The following is a 20,798-nucleotide window of genomic DNA, read 5'->3' on the forward strand; positions in this document are numbered from 1 at the left end:
TGTTGCACTGTAATATCTATAATAAAGAATAAAACAAAATCCAAGCCTGTTTTCTTTGCACGTCACATAGAGTTAAGGTGCCACTAGGGGGCGACAGCTGTTCACATCTGATAGAGGTTATTCAGTTTATTCTGCAAGAGGGGATGAAGGCTATCAAGTGAATTTAGAACATTTCTGATCTGAAAATCAATACCTTCGAAAGGTCTTTAATCATTATTATAACAAACATTATCAGTTATAATAGTTTTTAATATGATGCATTCAGAATTTTTTTTTAAACTTTTATTTTGAAATTTCAAAACAGCTTGACCACAGAATTTGAAGAAGAGGTATGTGTCTGTTTTGAGGGTTATTCCTATGGTACCTTTATATATTTGTGTATTATTTTATACAGTTTCAATACAGTTAGATTTTATAATAATCTTTTTCTAAATTTCTAGATTCTACTATACAAATATAATTCTGTTGGAGTGTTTGCCTAGTAGTGGGTTAGAGCATCGTGTTTGTGCTCTGAGAAGGTTGTACACAGCCCTCTGCTCCCTAAGGGAATGGGTTAAGATGCAGACAGTGAATTTCCCCATTTTGAGATCAATGATGTTCACTTATTTATTTATTATTAATTAATTAAACCCAGAAATTGAATATAGACTAAACCCTTCAAATATATATATATATATATATATATATATATATATATATATAGCACTGTCTACCCGCTATATTTTATATAGTGGGTAGCACTGTTGCCTTACAGCAAGAAGGTTCTGGGTTCAAGTCTTTCTGCATGGAGTTTGCACATTCTCCCTCAGCATGTGTGGGTTCTCTCCGGGTACTCTGGCTTCCTCCCACAGTCCAAAAACACGACTGTTAGGTTAATTGGCTTCTCTAAATTCTCCTTAGGTGTGAGTGTGTGTGTGAATGGTTGTTTGTCTCTGTGTGTCTCTGTGTTGCCCTGCAATGGACAGGCGACCTGTCCAGGGTGGACCCCAACTCTCTCCCGTAGATAGTTGGAGATAGACACCAGCAACCCTCGCGACCCCACTTGGGATAAGCGTGACAGAAGATGAATATATATATATTTTTTTTTTGTTTTGTTTGTTTTTTTGTTTTCTTCTTCCTTTTTTTTTTTTAAGAGTTTCCACATATTGAAGGGGCCTACACAGAGTTCTACATAAATCTGATTCAGTTGAATTTCTACTGGCTCATTTCACAAATATGCCATCATAAGGAATTTTACTGTCAATTCAGTCAAATCATAATGTTTTATCCCCAACTGTTAGACATGTTTTAGTTTCTTTTGAATATTTAAAAACACAACAGCCTTACACCCTACTGATACATTGTTAATGGAGTGTAAGTTTTTTAAGACCTTTTTAAATGTTCCAATGAAATGAAAACATTTCTAACAGGTTGGGCTAATAAACAGGCCGCGCACTGCCCTCTAGTGGTGACAGCGGTTAACTGTCACTTTGTGAGAGCGTATGTTTTTGATGATGATGATGATCCCAGTGGCAGGGAGCGCTCTGTCAGTAGGCACGCGAACCTGCTCCTGCTGATCGGAAGGAGTCCTCCTGTCAACGATGGACACAAGTTACTGACATTTTACGGATTATCGCCTCCCGTTAACCTCACAGCCGACCAGCGAGCAGCCAGTTGGGGGTAAAATGAGTGAACCGACGTTGAGCTGATTACGGACAGCTGCTGCCTCGCTGTCACACACGGACACCGGAGCTGCTCCGGTGCTGGGGGGATTTTCCCTGCCTTTAAACACCGAGACCAGACCAACCAACAGGAATCCCCAGTTTTTTTGTTGTTGTTTTTTTGTGTGTTTTTTATTATTATTCTGAAAATAATTTTTTCCCCTATAGCTTTAAATAATGTTTCACACATAAGATGTGATGCATGTTTTCTCTTAGGTAATCCGGTCGTTAATATAAATCCAGTTTACAGTCATTACGGCGAAGCTGTCATTTTTAAATTAAATCACCGCAGAGCAGATGAGGTACGACGTTACATTTAGGTAAGTGATTTTTGTTCTTATTCAGCTACATGACTGTGCTATTATTCCTTACAACTGGGTTATTTTAAATCTATTATTTAATGGAGTTAAACTTGAAGCGTATTTATTCTTTTGTACAGCTAATTATATATATATAAATAATAATTGTAATATAAAGAGCACTGTGGCGTAGACCCAGCTGTAGGGCCCTCATAATAAAAGTGGAACTGGCTCCTCTACTGTAGGATTTGCAGCCTGGTCCCAACATCAGGGGACCAGGAGGGTTTCTGTCACCCTGTCACCTGCTCTTCCCCTCTATGGAGATTGTATTTTGCCTCTCCTGCACGGCGTTCCTCAGGTCAGCTGAGCTCCCTGTTAGCCAATAGCAGTGTTTCATGTTACCTTTACGTACAGACATCATTGCTTTGCAAGCTGCTCCCTATAAATAAACATACAAGCTGTTTGAGCTTGTGCCTGCAGCCTGAAAGCCGTAGAAATTGCTATTCTGTGGCTTTAACACACACTGATATATACACTGATATATATATACTGTATATATATATATATATATATATATATATATATATATATATATATATATATATATATATATAAATAACACACACTGATATATAGATATTAGGGGTGTAAATAATATTCGTTTTGTATCGATGCATCCAGGTTTTCATAGGCCTAGGTGGAGTACAACTTTGCTACTTCTGTTATTTGCTGTTTTCTCAAATAAAATGCACAACGATATTACAGCTTGCATTGATTTAGTTCAAATTTGAAACATTGTTTAGCCTGTAAGTTAAAAAAAAAAATTAACCTTTTATTAAAATCAAATCGTACCGTGGTGTATTCTTGAGTATCGAAAATAATCAAACCATTGGCCAATCTAATCCAATTTTAATTGTTACCGTAAGCATTTACAAAATCACAGCTGACAAAAGTGCTGTACAGAAAAATAAATACATCACAGAAGACAAACACAGCTTAAACATGAGTAAGAGATAGATAGATAGATAGATAGATAGATAGATAGATAGATAGATAGATAGATAGATAGATAGATAGATAGATAGATAGAGAGTAGAGTTATGTAAGCATGTGTGAATTAAGCAAACCTTTCTTCCCTAATTCTGCTACATTGCTGAACCTCTGGTATCTTCCTCATTTATAGCACTGTGATTATAAATAGGGCAGGGGGTTCAGTTTTAGATATAACTGTCCCACACTATTAGACCACTTAAGTAATATTTAATAGTTGTTAATCACTGGCTGATTACAAAGCTTTCCTTTCACCTAGATCTGTGTGGTTTCGCCAGCAGAGGGGAATCAAAGCGGACAAAATGTGAGGGGGTTAGATAACACACATCTTTCTCCCTCTCTCTGTTTTGCTCCATCCCAGTGAACAGTACTGCGTGTGTCCTACTACCTACACTCCAGTCTCACATGCTTGACCTGGATTGGACAAAAGTGCTTGTTGTTTTTTTGAGCCTTGGGTTTCCGTAATAGGACAAGAACAATCAATTGTGTGTTTGATTCCAGCGGCTGGTATTTGATATTTCTCGAAGGCAGAGAAGCGGCAACATGTGCTGAACTGCTTATTCAGGCATTTAGAAGAAACTTTCTTCCCAGCTGTCTTAAGTTTTTTGGGGTCATTTTCACTAAAAACAAAGGATGATTTTTTTTTTTTTTTATATTAGCAAAGGTCACCTAATTTGAAGGTCAAGATCAAATTCTGTGAAAAAGTTTTAAATGTAAGTTGTTTTTTTAATAAAGATTTAGTGGAAGGAAAAAGTTGTTTAATGCTTTTAAAAGCTTTTATTCAAGGGTGCTGTTCATGTATTATTCAATGTTGAGAGGATTTGCAGAGCTTAGATCCAGAATATTTCAACAGAACAGCCATTAGTTCTGCTCTCCCCAGTCAAACCCTGGATGGAGTCACATGATGGAGTGACAAAAAGAAAGCATCTGTCCAAGAAAACAACCTTATTATTATGGTTTCTTTTTGCAATTTTCTGCAAGCCATGTAGGGGGCACTGGAAAGGAGTTAAAACACTGAACATGGTGTTTGTTTTTTAAATCCCCCTGAATGAAACCTTCCCCTCATGAAGCATGTTGGTGGCAGCAGCTTCGTATTGGATGCTTTTCTTCAAAACAGACAGAAAAACACACCCATTGTTAACACATCAGTGGCAGTATAATACTGTGGGGATCTGGGCCAAGAAAGTCCGTTAGTTAAAAGAGGGCTGGGTTTGAAAACAGACAGGACAGTGGATAACCTTCCAGCAGCACAACCACCCTCAACAGGAATGGCAATAAAAGTGTTTAGGGTAAAATATGTTGATGTCTAAGTCATGTACTACTGTGTCTGAAATACATTAAGTTTATGGTTTTCCTATTATAGTATAGAATGGAAAAGTTTAAAGGGTATGAATACTTTTTCTAGCACTGGTAAATATTCTCAGTTACCGTTTATGACAGAGGTCTTCAACAGGGAGTCTGCGCCCCTAGAGGGTCCACAGCAGTACTGCATGGGGGTCACAAAAATTTTGGTTGATTAGACTTTTTTTTTATATTCCCCCCCATTTTTCCACTAATTGAAATGTCTTTAAATCCACATTAACATGAATTCAACACACTGTAGTAAACAGATAAATGGAGGCAGAAAATCAGTCATCAATGCACACATTCAGCGACACACAGGAGCTCTTTCAAGCTGGGCACCGTTTCATTCACAACACCTGTCCCATCAAACGTTGAAGATCCCTGGTTTATGAGTTATCATTGGTTGGGCTACAGTGAGATTAGCATGAGAAGCTACTGAGCTCTGTAAAGGCAAGCCTGCAGAAATGTGACAGTATGAGTCATGTCTGATAAACCTCACCCAGGAACCATGCTTTTTTGTATTTATCCAAGTGTAGAATCAGCAGCTGAGCTGCAGGGACATTAAAATCATCAGGGAAGTCGCTGCTTGATTCAGAGCCCATTTGAATTTTGGCCAGCAGCTTTCAGACCTTGTGCTTCCTCTGTCTTCCCACATTACTCAGCCTCCATCTCCGCTGTAAATCTCTGTGGGACTGATTCCGAATTAGAAGAAGACAGAGATAGGTAGGAACATTGAATTAAGCACGCATGAAAAGGTCTGGGTTGCAAACAGGTATGAATCTGGCTTTGATTTGACCCCAGCCGAAAGGAAGGGTTGTTCTTCATCTCACTCCTTTATCTACACTCAATTAGATGGCTCTGTTGTTTCTCACTTTGCAGACAAGGGGACATGTTAAATGTAGCTGACTCTCTGGTGCAGTTTCACCAAGCTTGCTCTGTCTGCTAATGAGCTACAGAGGTATATGCAAAACACTGCAGCGGAGAGTTGGTTTCAGACTGTATCACAGCATATAATCACTGCACATTCTAGAAACTCATTCTAGCAAATCTTTTCATTTTATAGACTATTGTTTCACCGTTTACTAGTATATGTTTATATATAATTTGTACAATATATTTACAGAGAGAAGTTAGTTTCCTAATTTTTTATTCTTATATGTGAAGAATTAAGGAGGGGCATGTTATAATAATAAAGAATTATAGAAGTTAGTTCCAAACTTTACTGCTGTTGTTTATAGTTTTTTTTTAAGGTAATTATATAAAACTTCTACAAAGGTAAAAGGTGATGGTAACATGTTGAATAGTTTTCTGTTAAAGTGAACAAGATAATAAATGGGCAACGCAACAGGCCGATATCTTCCCTCGTTTTTTTAATGCATGTAAAATGTGAAAACTGTCAAATTAAGAAACTGATAAGAAGATGTGAATTTCTTTCAGCCATTATTGTGTGATCTTAGCCTTTATTAACTGTAAACTGTAGTTTTACCGGTATTCCATGCAAAGGTTTGGACGCCACCCCACCCCCACACCCCCACGTGTCACAGGACCTACAATCGTAAAGCATCCCTATGCTAATGTAATCTGCTTGTTTTTTTTTTTTTCAACTTTTCCATCCTCAGATGTAGCTGCCGTCACTAAAAGAGAAATTTAGCCAGTTGTTCACACAAACATTGGCACATATTTTATCAGACAACACCAGCCCCCCCCAGCCATCTTTTTGTCTGTGCTTCCCCCTCCTCTTTGTCCCTTTCTCATTCTCTTTCTCTCCCACATTTATCCAACCCCATCAGCTACACCCCCCAAACCCCCCCGCCCTCCCTCTCTCCATCTCTCTTTCCCTCTCTTTCTCTGTGTTTGAAAAACTACTGTCCCTTCCTGCCCCCCTCCCCTCCCCAACACAAACACAAAGTCCTCCAGCTCTCTTTCTATCGTCCTTCATAATTTTTCAACCGCTTTCCGGTAAGCTGCAGTTGCTATGACAGAAAAGCATGGCCACAGTGTTTTATTCAGTTTGAATTGGTCACAACAGAGTTTATTCTGAGTTTATCGTGTTTTGTGAATGATTTTAATCTATGCTGACCTTATATTTGTTTCTAAGGAGGCAGATCGGTTTTGATTGTTAGATCTCTAATCTTTTTTGAGTTTTTTTTTCTTTAGGTTTTCCTTTTTCAGTCTAATGCTTGTGCCTGGTTATGAGTTTAAAAAGTTTATCTTTGTGGATACTAAGTCCATAAAAATGTACGCTTTTATTCTGTTAGAGCCTCTTTTGTTTGGGGGTTAGAGATTCCAGAAAATCTCTCAGCCCTCTGATTTGTTTTTAGAGTTATAAAGATGATCATGTCTTTGGCACTCAGTAGGCAAACATGTCACAGTGATTTTAGCGGCACATTTCAGGGTTTAATTAGGCATCTGCAGGTGTTCTCAGAGACTCTTAGAAGACTCAAGGGCAGACTCAGAGCAAAAGTTCATCAGAGCACAGACAGAGATGTGGAGAGTAAATGATTCTGACATGTCAGCCAGACTTACGCTGCATGCTGCAGTCATTTTGCTGCCTGTGCGAGATGTCAAAGATTTAAGCTGCGGCGTTGGTTTTATCTTTATCTTTAGTGTAACACATTTGCCTACAGTTGCAGTTGCTTGGTCATTTGACTGGTGTCAGGAAATTCCTTTCGGCATTCTTTCATTGAAAGCGGGACGAGTGGGTTGGGTACGGGTGACAGTTTGCATGCGGATGTGTGTGTTTTTCCTCTGTGAATAAAAGAGGGCGAGTGTAAAACAACAAAGTTCGTCCTGACAAGCTGGTGTGTGTTTAGTGTTTGCGTCGGTGTGTAGGGGTGTGTGTTTGGGAGGGAAGGGAGACTGTGAGGGTGTGAGAGACAGTGATGCAGTTGAACGTGTTTGATGTGCTGTAATAACTCTTTTCGGTATGTGGCTTTCATGGGAACTCCTTACCCTGGGGACATGAGCAAATAAGCTTTTGTTTAAATGGTAGCTTCCTTTTTCTTTATTGCACTTTTTTGTCCTTAACCCACTGTTAAGCTTAACTCTAGAGACTAACTGTCTTGTACAGTATATCCGCTATAGGTTGCTAGAACTTCTCTAATTAAATGTCTTTTTAATCACCTCCATTTTCCAGTTTAATTCATTCCTTCCCAAGTTCAAAGCGCTGTTTTGTACTTATGGACTGCTCTTCTATCTCTACAAGCTTTCATTCTGTAACGTAACAAAAAACATTTCATACCCAAATAGACGAAATATAGATTTCAGAAGTGGGGGGGTGTCAAGTATTTTTTTAATATAACTAACTTTAGCATGTTTGATCATCCAATCACAGACCTGATTCAGTGTTTATAAAGTGAGCTTCTCAGTAATGACAGCGGTGACAGCCAATCACACAAGAAAAGACGGTGGGCCAATCAGGAGCTTGTGGGAGGGTCTAAACTCAGAGAAACGGACTTGAGCTGGAACTGCGGTTTGACAAATATCTCTGTACTGTTGCGTAAAATTGCTTTTGGACAGTAAAATGTGCAGGGGAACAAAACCAATGTTTGAAAAAAGTGAAGGGGACAGGTCCCCCCGTTCCCCCCCAAATTTACGTTCATGCATACCTATGTACATGAACCACAGTAGATGTGTTTGAAAGAGGTGAACAATCCATAACATCACTGGGGTCTTTCAAGTTAACTGGATAATATCTAAAAACATCATCATCCCCCTTTTTTTTTTCTCCTGATCAAATTTAGTTTTTTCTATTTCATAAATCCACCTTTTTCTATTTTTAAATCCACCTGAATTACATCCATTGGTTCGGAAATATTTATATTGTGAGAAAATTGAATCTTTTCTTCATGCTGTCCACCAATATGCACTAATAATGTCATAAATATAGTTGTTGCACTGTGCTATTGGGTTGAGTCAGAGACTAGCCTTTGTCCTCCATAACATGTGTCCTTGGAATGCTGCTCAGCTGGAATGCCTTCTATTTTCTTCAAAGTCTCTTAGCAATCAGTCTAGCAACACTATACCCTGGTTATAATTTGACTGGCAGCTACTGGCATTGCTTTTCAGACATACCCAATTTAAAGTTGGGTGCAGAATAGACTTGCAAGTTTTATGGGTAGTGTTTTAAAAGGGCAAAGAAAGCAGGGTTTCTTGCAGAGAAGATGGACTGCGGTGTGACCTCACTGTGACATCGATGGTCTCCATGGTTTACTCACTAGCTGCAGATATTTTTGATGTGATGTTCTAGAAGATTGGGAAGAGAAGGAAGGACTAAAAGGTTTCAAGTAAATATTGGGTTTGATATTAAACTGATTTAAAATGCATTTCTGCTCTTATATTAGCCCTACCTTTTTTTTTTCCTCCACTTACTGCTCCATTTTACTCCCTGTCTAACCACATTCCTCTGTGCAGGGACTGTTGTCTCTACCTTTGTTTGCTTTTTTTTTTATTTTTAGAATGGAGGCTTTTAATGGATTTGGAAGCGATGGTCTAAGCCCCCCTGGAAACGGTCTCTAGAGAAATTTCCGACATGCTATCCTATAAAACAGTGACTGCAAAAGTGGTTGGCACACCATTTTCTGATTTGTCATACATGTTGCCATGTTGAAATTTTTTTTTTTTACTTTGCTGTTTTTCTTGGATTCGATTTTTCTAAAAAATATATATTTCTTATATACATTTTTTTTATTTTTGACAGACCTTATTTAGTTTTTTTCAAAATAGTCGTACAGATTTTAGATTTTCAAATCTTTTTTTAATTTCTCTTTTTCGATTGAGATTTATTGCATTCTTTCAAATTGTGTTTAACACATCACATCTCTTCACCTCAATCCTAGTATAGATGCTCAGTATTGACGAAAACATTGACCAGTAAAAATGTTGTTGCCAACATCCACGCCAACCAATAGAAATGCATCTTTGCTCTTCACCCCAATTGAAACCCCCCCAGAAGGGAAGAGAGTATGATCCTGTAAAATGCACTTTGAAAAGAATTCACTCCTTAAATCTCTAAATAAAAAAAAAAAAAACATTGAAAAAACAAAATATGAAAAAAAAATTTGAAAAAAAGAGTAAATACTAAAATATATAAATATAATTTGAGAAAAAAGCAAATATACTCTCAAAACCTTCATTTTGTTATGAAGTTTTTCAGAGTTTCATTTCTGAATTTCTTTTTCTTTTTTTTTACCTTTCCATTTGCAAAATATGTTTTTTGGTTGCAACAACAATGAAACAAAATTAACTGTAAGAGAGTAAATCTCCAACAGCTTAGACAGAAAGCCTAATGTCTGCACAAGATTAGGGAATCATTGGGTAATTTTTGCAATATTGAGAGGCGTTTGCATCAACTCTGTAGCCATGGTGAACTTTTGTGGCATATTTTGTGTCATAACTTTAGAGATCATAACCTTGAGGAAAATATTGTTATATTGTTTTTACAAATATATTTTTAACAATTTATATACTGTAATGTTTTTGTTGTCTGAAACTATTAATACTACCACTCCCAAAATACTGTTAACACAGATGTCTACTGTTATAATATTGGTATAACAATACCATCTGATATTGTGGTTTTATTACATAAATTTGACACCAAAGTAAAATTATTAGCAGTTTTGAAGTACTGTACTGTAGATTTTTAAACTGATTTTTAATCTTCTGCATTTTTTTAGGATAATAAGTACACCAGCCTGCAATTGACTGGTTAATTAGTCAAGCTGTCTGCTCAGTCAGCTGCTTTTTAGACATGCTGTTCTTACTTGCAGCTTTAAAACACTAGCCTGAATCAGAAAACCACAGGATCCATTCTGACATCAAGAGAAATGGTCAATCAGAACATTTTTCAGGATTTGAAATTGGAATTTTATCATTAGCAACTTGTTGGCTAAATACAAAATGATTATTTTCCCCCCTCTGTTGTCTGTGTATATAATCATAATTACAAGTAGTTGTTTCTTCATCAGATCTCCACTGCAGATGTATTCTAGTCATTCCCGTACAGTTCAACAGTCACTCTTTGTATGAATTATTCACAGTTGACTGGCCCCTAGATCGTCATCCATTTTTAATGAACACGATTGCAGTCCACTGACTGCTGCTCTCTGCTGACTAATGCAGCTGTTGAACACAATTTAAGTCACAAAATGATGATAAACATGTGCTGGATGATTGGTTAGGTGAGCTCATTAAAAATGCACAGAGATGAAGCCTTATGTTGTAATTACCGCTGAGTCACTGTACATGCTCCTCAGATTACTTGCGGAAAGATGTTCAGAATATACTCCTGTCATTCAAACAGTGGGCAGTGGTGTCAAAAGTACACACATTTGTTGCTTAAGTAGAAGTATAGATACTGCAGATTAATAACACTGGTAAAAGTAGAAGTATCAACTTGACCACTTTATTCAAGTTAAAATTCGAAAAAGTATGTGCTCCAAAAAACTACTTAAAGTATGAAAGTATAAAGTAACCTTAAAAAAAAAAAAAAAAACAGCCAGATGCCACTATATGAATTTAAAGCTCAATTTTTCGAAAAATTATTTGAGATAGGGCCAAGGATGAAGGAGGTCTTGCTGGTATCCGTCTCCATCTCCAGATACGCTCTCGCCTGTGTTCGACCTTTCAGACATTTCGACATCTTTTTGTGAATCCAACATTGTAGCATGGCATAGACAATTCACGTTTGCAGTTTGAAGAACACCTGCTTGATTCTGATGATTTCCTTTAGCTAACCAATGAGTGTTTTATGACTCATCCAATTACACTAGTATTCACTAGATGTGGATGGAGCCAATCATCTGCATTGGATGGCTCACATTATGTAAATAAATACTCATAAACATTAAACCGAAGCCAAGAGTAACAAGTAACGTTTGTTTTAAAAATGTAAGGAATAGAAAGTGCAGATACTTGTATGAAAATTAATGAGTAGAAGTCAGAAGTAGGAAGATAAAGTAGTATAGACATCTTAAAAAGTGTACTTAAGTACAGTAACAACTAATTTGTACTTTGTTACTTGACACCTCTGATATTGGGGAGTGTTGCTTTGGAATTTATGTCATACTTTTATGTTTCAGCGACTCATATATTGTAAAGGTTTTACATCCACATTATCCCTGAATATTGATCTGTTTTTTGTTTTTGTCTTACAGATTCACTCATCTTCAGATGAAAATTTTAAAAGCTAAAAAAGCTCTTCAGGTTTGGCCGGAGGTGTGAAAAAAAACCTCGAACAGTGTGGGCTGCTACTAGTTCTGCTGATCAAGCAGATTCTATAGGTAAACAATAAGGACTTTGAAAAGAAAAGGTATTCTCTGCACCTATGCTGTCATCCATATACATATAGCAGCATACTAAAGGAGGAAGAGTTGTCAAGAAGTTTTCATTCTTAAACTAACTCTAACTTGAATCACAAATAAAGCACCTTTTAGACCAAAAGGGGTGACGTTGACCACAGAAAGAGAGAGAGACGGGGACTGACAGAAGAGCAAGGGTTTGGAGGAGGAGGAGGCGACGAAGGAGGAGGTCTCAAAGGTTTGGTAAAGGCCATTCTCCATGGCTACAGACCCAGGAGAGCCCACAGGCACTGAGGACTCTTCTGAGAAAGCAGATGGAAAAAATGAGGAGGAAAATAAGCGGGAGGTCAGAACAGACAAACAGAGGGAGAGGACACCTAACTCCTCTCTGGACTTCCCCTCCACCCAGACTCAAATGGACACACAGAAAGGGGGTGACGATAGAGGTGGAGGAAATAAAGAAGATGCCTTCCAGAAGTTTGAAGAGACCCCAGTGCTAGCCTCAATGCCTTCATTCCCCGTTGATACTGGTCAAAAACGGATGAAACGGGAAAAGCGCTTCTTTCGAAAGAGTGTAGAGATCTGTGAGGCAGATGATGATGAAGTCATACCTCCCGACGCTCCCCACAGTGCCCCCCACCTGGAGCTTCACTCCACAGATTCAGTTTTTGACAGCGTCCATCAACAAGGAGCTGCCTCTTCCTGTTTACCCTTGGGACATGATCCCGCTCAGGGCCACGAGCCTGGAAAAGATGTTCCTTCATCTGCACCAACTCTGAGTGTGAGAGAGAGGGACCGTGAGCAGGAGGAGGAGGCAGAAATGAAGGCGGTAGCCACTTCTCCTGGTGGAAGGTTTTTGAAGTTTGACATTGAACTGGGAAGAGGAGCATTTAAGACTGTGTACAAAGGCCTGGACACAGAGACCTGGGTGGAAGTGGCTTGGTGTGAACTGCAGGTAAGGCAAAGCATTTTCTTATAAACACTGAATGTTCCACTATACTGCATGTTCTCTCCATCCACGCATGGAATGTATGTATGTTTTTAATTGAGCCCCGCTCCAAAGCTTGGGTAATTTGTTTTATAATGTTAGTTTGCTTTAGAGTTATCTTCAGGAAAATACCTGTTATTGTTTTTTTTTTTTTTATAAAATGTTAGTTCAATGATGTTTCACAACCAACTTTTGAGACCTTCATGGAATATGGATCTTTATCAGTAGTGTAGTGGTCCCTGAAGAGGTGGCTATACAGTACTCACCCTCTTTTTTAAATGCAGCCCAGAAACAATACATGTTAGACCACTCTATGTAGTTTACCAAGAAAATTCCTTTGTAGTTTTTACTTAATGTCATATAATTTATGTTATTTGATGTCAGGGAGGAAGGATTGTAAAATAACTTAACGCCCCTCTCTGCCTCTGATTGGCTCACTGGTCGTCATGCCTTCAGTTAACCAGTGTAATCAGTAAAGCCAGTGTACTAGCCAATATGAAGCAGAGTAGTGCAGGCGATGGCTTCACCGGCCTAGGAAAAAATGGGAAATTTGGCTGGGAGATTCTGCTTAATAGTGTGGATCGTTCGGGATTTAGCTGTGGGTATACGCAATGCCGATTAAAAAATAAGTCTGTATACGCCATATAGGACTACACCACTGATCTTTCTTTATACTGAGATGCACATGGATTCTACTTCTAACCGTTTGACTTTTAAAAGCAGGATTTTATTTACTTTTCAGGGTTTTTATTTGTAATAAAGTGTGAGAAAATTTTGAAATTTTCTTCAACATCAAAAATATAAACTACTGTGTGTTTGATCCATTGTTTAAAATCCAAGTTTAATAACATGATAATACATCTGCAAGCCACTGATTGTCTAATAGGAGCTGAATGGAACCCTTTGTCCTTCACAAACTTTGGAGTGGGAAGGAAATAATGAAATGCAGCTTGAGTGGACTACTCTAGATTTAATATTCTATGTCCAACAATATTTTGTTATCCATATAGTTATTGCAAAGCATTGGTATATGGTATGAATTAAACATTCGGTGGGTGGTGTGGACTTTTCTTATCCTCACAATAGAAAGCAGTGTTATGGTGAGCTGTTTCACTTGACTGTTTGCTTTGTGAGCAACACCAGCCACGTGTTTGTTCGGGAGGTAATTCCAAAACAAGATCCTTGGCTAATCTTTAAGATCAGACTACGTCTTTGGACTAACAAGCAGCAGGCATGCCACTGCGTGACCTTTACTGGTATTACTCCAATACCTACTGATAAGCTTCAGGACAGAAGCAAGCCTTTGCTCCTACAACAAGTCTCTTGGAAATGTTTTTTTTAACAGTCACATTCAATAAATCAGTATATTTGTTTCAGTAACTCAGCTTGCTCTGTAAAACACATTATACAGAAGAATCACACACAGACCAATGTTATTTTGTCTGTGTAAAGATTTTACACTTAGTACTAATGAGAGACAGTATTTGAGATTAGATATTGCATAAGACAAATAACAAATATGCCTCAATTGACAATGCATTGCATTTTATTGAATATAACTATCTACTTTTAATTAATCTGTTAAATGAAAAACAAGATATTTCACTCATCTCAGCTAAATTCATTTGGGTTTTAATTTATAAACACAGTTTAGTATGAGATGGCATCTTGTATCCATTGTTTTCTTATAGGATGCACAAAAAGACCAATCCAATGATCTATCCATCCATTCTTTCATCCATCCATGCACCCATCCATCCATCCATCCATTCATGGATGGCCTATACTTATCCTTGCAGCATTGTAGGGGGCCATTGGCCCCTTTCCAGAGGTGGAATACACCTTGGATAGGTCAAGACATAACCAGGAGTATTTTTAACAGTCAAAGCATAACTAGATTTTAACTTACTGGGCAAAAAGCTTGAAGAGAAGTAAAAAGTGATAATAGAGTATGGAACACACAGAAACTAGAGGAGATGGTGAAAGTAAGACGGGGAGTTGATGAGCCAAACAGGGGATTACCATGGCATCCCTCCCAGAGAGCAGTACTACAGCTAGGGCTAAGTTCCCACATTCAGAGAGACACTGGATACACCGACATATATGCTCTTACACACATGTTGCACAGTCATACACACCTATAGATGGATCCAGTTTCCATTCACTACAACCTTCTAGTCTCCCAGAACACATGACCTATCCTCTACCTGGCAAAAGCCAGTAAACAGCTTTAATGTGCAGTGGCATTAAGTGGATAAATACAACTCTGAAGATGCACCATCAAAGATTTCAGCTGACCTGATAAAACTGGGGCTGCTGTATCTGTTAATTTAAACATTCCTATTTAATATCTGAAAATACATAATGTGCATTTTTATGTCTTAACACTATGAAGTTTCTGTGTAAAAGTTATAAATTAAACGCACCTCTGACCATTCATTTAGGTAAGCTAGGGTATGAGCTGTTCAAAGGCAGCCTAAAAAATCATTACCACTATATCACTTTTCCTAGAAAGGTTTTGTATCTGCAACTTCCTGTTTACTGGATGTGTTTGTGTGCTGTTTGCACACGTATGTAACTTTCTGGTTGAGAGCTTTTGTTATGCAACATACAGTGCAACACTGAACTAGTTTGCCTATCAGTGTCCCTCTCTCGTTCTCTGCCCCCCTCCCATTCCCCTGTCTCCCCTTCACTTTTTGTCTGTTTGGGTGAGCATGCAGAGGAATCCATGGAGTTGATTAGAGTGGGTGCCTGTCAGGCTGGAACAAAAACCCTGCACAGACAGCATAACTCGGGCGGCAGAAACCAGACTGGTTCAACCCAGACTGGTCCAGCTAAGCTTTGCCCTACCACTCTCAAAGGACTGGTACAACAATCAGGACGGAAGCTTAACGATTGCCAACTTAGATATTTGGCAAATTTGTTATGTTGGCAGTGCCTTACAAAAGTATACAAATCCCCTGAAGCTTATTTTAGATTTTGAGACATTTCAACCACAACCTACCAACACAATTGGTGGATAACTTTTGGACTGAAAGTGATGTGATTTAAAAATATATCTCTAAACTTTGACTTGCATTTGCATTAAGTCCCCTGAAACAGTACTCTAGATTATCGTATTTCATCAGTGAAACAGCTGCAAGCAGCAGCGGGTTTTGATGTGGGTGATATCAAAAAAGGATCCAGGAAGGCATATTAAAGGAGATTGCACAAGCAGCAGATAAGCTGATACAACTAATAGCAAAACACATGGGGCAAAATATAACTTGTGACTTGTCTATTGCCTTTATGGTTAAAAAGTCAGTGATTAGGTGCTGCATCTATGGGCTCAGTTCTCAGATCAGACCACGTCATCTCTTTACAGTCAGCCTCCGTAATCATGAAATTTCAGACATTCATTAAAATACTAGCTTCCCTACCGTGCCATAGATTTCCAGTGATGATTCTGCTTTGCAGTGTAATGAACCTTGGCATCTGTTGTTGTTTCCTGCGTATGTAAGTCCTGATTAGACTATCATTTGTCGTATCCATTTCCCAAAAGCCGACTGTCAAGTAAATTCAACAGAGGCTGCCTTCTTCACCTTAATCTCTGCAAACAACTAAATATCACAATTATAACCAAACTTCCTGAATGTTCCAGGAGCCCCCATGTCAATTTGCTTGTTTACCTTTAGAGAGCAGTAATACCGTAGATCGTCACTAGGAGGCATGCTAGCGTGGTGTGTAAACAGTTGTAAGCAACCGAGGTCGGCATGGTTAACTGATCGAGCTCGGTCCGAACTCGGCATGGATCTGTTTTTAGAGTGTTGTGTAAATGGGGCTTATGGGCGAGAGGCGGGGTACACCCTGGACAGGTTGCCAATCTGTGGAAGGTCTCAATTCACTCAAATTCAGTTTATTTATATAGCACCAATTCACACATCATCTCAAGGCACTTTACAGAGACAATACAGTCATATTAATTAAAAAATTTCTGTCAAGGAAAACTAGCTGATTGAATCTTGTCATTGACTTGCAAGACATGCTCCTCCTGGATGAGCTTGCGGCAACGATTTTAGCTTGCATCTTGTCTTGGACTCTTCAGCAATCCCTCACACCGAGCATGCATGTAGCAACAGTGGACAGGATAAACTCCATTTTAACAGGAAGAACGCTCCAATAGAACCAGGCTCAGTGTGAGCAGCCATCTGCAGAGGCTGACTGGGGTTCAAGGAGACAGAAGCATGCTTTAAAAAAGATTCAGAGATACAAAAGGTAACTGTTAAAGGAAAAGTCTGGTCACATTCAGAATACAAACTTCTGGAAGTACTTTAAGTATTAAATTATTACAAACTGTTCAATAAATAAGTGTTTTTAATTAAGAGTGTCTGCGGCAGGAGCAGAGGCACATTTGGATTCATTGTGACACACAGGCAGACGACCTGTGTTTTTTCTCGGGCCAGAAGTTCGATGGCAAATCCTCCTTCTTCAAGTTGGTATTCCAACGAAGAACCTGTGGTGGATCATGAACTGGAAAGGTGAAATAACAATTTATTTTTTCACTTTTATCCTATGTATAATAACATCCAACTGCCATGCACGTGTGGCACTGACAGTTTATTTATAGCTCTTCCAAATTTCAATGGTGAAGTCCTCTTGAAATTGTTGTTGATTGCAGAGGTGTCTATTAGTTCCCATTGAATTTGCTTGTAAAGCTGGGAGAATGGCACTAGGCTTACCACACCGTGACATCACTGCCGGAAGATGTCAGGAGTGAGGTACTACTATATTTGGGCAAATATGTCTCTTCCTGGACTCAGTGATCGCAACGAAAAATATTGTTTTTATTTCTTTTACTGATTAATGTTAAATTCATGGCGAATGTATTAGTTTTAGGTATAAATAATAACCCATTGGTTATTCCTTGCTGACCAGACTTTTCCTTTAACTAGCTCCATGGTTGGTAATTCCTTCTTAGCTTCTCCGTTAGCCCGTCTCTGCTGCCCCTCTTACAGAGGTCTCACACACCGCTTCCTCCGGCTTTCTCCTAGGCCTGGCCTTCTCCGTGAGTCCACTGCATTGATTTCGTCCGTAGCACTGCGCAGCTTTTTAAACACAGTTAGTGGTCGTAGTTGCGGGATTGATGCCTTTTATGTAGCGTTCTGAATGTCATATTTTGTGGAATTGTCGAAAGAATTGTCGACCGTCTCCATGATGTAAAAACAGTGGCACTGTTTCTCTGTTCTTTAAACACATTCTCCTTTTTTCATATTATTTCTGCATTAAAAACTCTAATTGGGTGAAATAGGCACTTCCTGTTGCCTGTTGTCATGGGGACTTGTCGAATCGGGGCTCCACTGATTATGGCTTTTCATACTTGTTATGCACATGCTCAAATCTGGGTGGTTTTACTTAGAGCCGATTGAACTGATTCATAGCAGCCTTTGTGAAACCAGAAACTCAGAGTTACTGACATTTGGCTAGATCAATTTAGAGTTGCAGATTTGAATCTGAGCTTTTTAAACCTGCTTCGTTAAACAGACCCAAGAAGAAACATCTGTCTGGCCTGAAATTCTCCTCGGCTGGAGCAGGCTGTAAACGCTCTACCTCCACCTACCTCTCTAGTCCCCAGCAACTATTAAAAATCACTCTGTTTTTAACTATAAGTTTTATCAAAAAGGAAAGTTTTAAGCCTAGCCTTAAAAGTAGACAGGGTGTCTGCTTCACATACTAAAAGTGGTGGTTTGTTCCACAAGAGAGGAGGCTGATAACTAACAGATCTGCCTCACATTCTACTTTTAGAAATTCTAGGAACCACTAGTAAAGAGAGTGAATTACTCCTAGGAACATAAGGTACAAACCGAACTCTGATATAAGATGGAGCTTGGCCATTTAAGGATTTATATGTAAGGAAGAGGATTTTAAAATGTATTATTGGTCTAACAGTAAACCAATAAAGAAAGTTAAGATAGGAGAAATATGATGTATCTTTTTAATTTCATCAGAACTCTGGCTACAGCATTTTGGATCAGCTGAAGGCTTTTAACTACAGTTTGTGGACTTCCTGTTTGTAAAGAATTACAATAGTCCAGCCTTGAAGTAAAAAATGCATGGACTAGTTTCTCAGCATCACCCCTGGACTGGATATTTCACTTCTTCTTCTTTTTTTTTTTTTGCAATATTCTGCAGATGAAAGAAGGAAATTCAAGAAAGCTTTTACTATATTAACTAAATTAAAAGAGATTTGTGGTCTGTTTTGTCTGGAACAAAACACAGATGTGTACCAATTAGGTTTGATACCAACAACTACCATCCTTACCCACACATTTCTAAAAGCTTGCTAAGCCACTGGTTGTATAATATGAGAATGCCTGATGTTTTACTTGGTGTAACAAATTACAAAGAAACGACAAGCCATCTATCAACTTTATTATGATGATTAAATAACAGTCGTGTTTTCCCTATTAAATAAAATACATCATATGTCTAACTAACAATAAAATTTAATCTAAACAGATTATAGCTGAATTGAGCAGACCAAATTTAAACTGATCAACTAGAACAAGCCAGACACAAGTTCTTCCAGGTCACTAACAGCTGGTAAGTGTCCCTGGGGCTGTTTTCTTCCACAAAGACCTTTTATTACTTGACCTGTAACAGAGATTAAATTGCAAGCTATTGTTGACAGCATTTACCACATAAACCATTAACTGCACAGCCTTCTCTAGAATCAATAAATCCGTGGTACTTCCAAGGTCATAACAAATGTTGTACATAATCCACCAACAGTGTGGGAGCTTTGTCAGTCAGATTTAGTAGTAGTACTACCTCATGTATTATAAGATGCATTATTTTAATAAATACTTTGTTTTTAATCTGTAGATTTAAACTTGCTGAAACTGTGATGCCTTATCCTTAAAGCCCAGAAAGATTTTATACACGTACATAATGTTAGTACAAAATTAAGTATCATGCTGTGTGTTTGACTCTGGATTGGACAGCAATTAAGGAGCTGATGTTTTTAAAAATGTTTATGATACAGTTTGCACAAGATTTGCACATTTTGGACTGGGTTCTGAGCTGAAACTTTTCAAAGAATTAAGCTGAGGTTGGTTATATTTTTAACAAATAATTAGAAATGAGCGAATACTGAGGATAGGAACTTATTTTACACGGAGGTGAGTGGATTTCAAGGAGAAATTAAGTCAAACCATATAGCTGAGGTTGGCAGGTGTTTGGTGTTTGTTGTCCAGAGATGTCTTGTCCTTTTATCCTTCTTCTTAGGAACATAGGCATGTTGGAGGGTGGGCAGCTCTTTGTAGGAGTTCTCCACAAAGACACTAAGGAGTGGATCCCAGAAATGCCAAACTTGAACATCAATTGGAAAATCTGGTGTCCTGAGACAAGGGAGGCTAGAAGAAAGGCTTGAAAAATTAAAGCAACCCAAAGCGTTTAGAGACTGATTACCTCTCATATGAGCAAATGCTCTGCTATTTGTCTCAGGGAGTCAGCTCTTCCTCAATCACCTTTTTTTATGACCATCAACTGCAGAACTTGTGCCTACTGCTCCCACCTTGGAAAAGAGGAAAACAAAAACAAAAAAAAACAGCACACCAATCTGTGGATATCACAATAAGTGGCATACGATATGACAAGCGATTAAAAAAAACAGTTGAATTTTTTAAAGCTGGATCACAAAATGGGAATTTAACCCCAGTCTTTCTCCACCAAAATTTTAAATCCTAGATGGTAACGGACCAATGGAACTTTTTATCTGTAACTTATTGCCAAACCTATACTACATGGCGACATACAGTTGTCACCCTCCTTCATTTACAAAAATGTCCATGAACCTTCTGTTGACTGTTAGAGCAGCCAATGCCTAATTGTCCATCTGGTACTTCGGCAAACAAGAGTCTAACCTAGAAGTAATCTCTCTGACATCTGACGCTGATGCGGTGTTTGCTAAAACAGATGTTTTAGGGCCCACATGCTTTGGTATTCATGGTCCAGCCTCTTAGCATTTACCAAAGGTGCCCTGTGAGCCATATCCTGTCCATTTATACCAGGGTTTTATGAGGCCTATTTATAACCTACAGGTTGACCTTCTGCCCTGCCAGATGTCTGGTCTAAATAT

The 20,798-nt window shown here is 38.4% G+C and overlaps 1 protein-coding gene across 1 annotated transcript in view; it reads left to right on the forward strand.

Moving 5' to 3' along the window:
- Positions 1-1,524: 1,524 nt before the first annotated feature.
- Positions 1,525-20,798, forward strand: part of wnk3 (WNK lysine deficient protein kinase 3) — a gene marked incomplete at its 3' end in the record, with an annotated part of 41,528 nt that continues 22,254 nt past the window's right edge. Inside the window, exons 1-2 of the mRNA XM_015377900.1 lie at positions 1,525-2,020; positions 11,551-12,649. Of these exons, the coding sequence (XP_015233386.1) occupies positions 11,954-12,649 (696 nt within the window). The remainder of the gene's footprint in view (positions 2,021-11,550; positions 12,650-20,798) is intronic.

This window comes from Cyprinodon variegatus, unplaced genomic scaffold (assembly GCF_000732505.1).
Source record: "Cyprinodon variegatus isolate N-32 unplaced genomic scaffold, C_variegatus-1.0 Scaffold161, whole genome shotgun sequence".
Classification (NCBI taxonomy): Eukaryota; Metazoa; Chordata; class Actinopteri; order Cyprinodontiformes; family Cyprinodontidae; genus Cyprinodon; species Cyprinodon variegatus.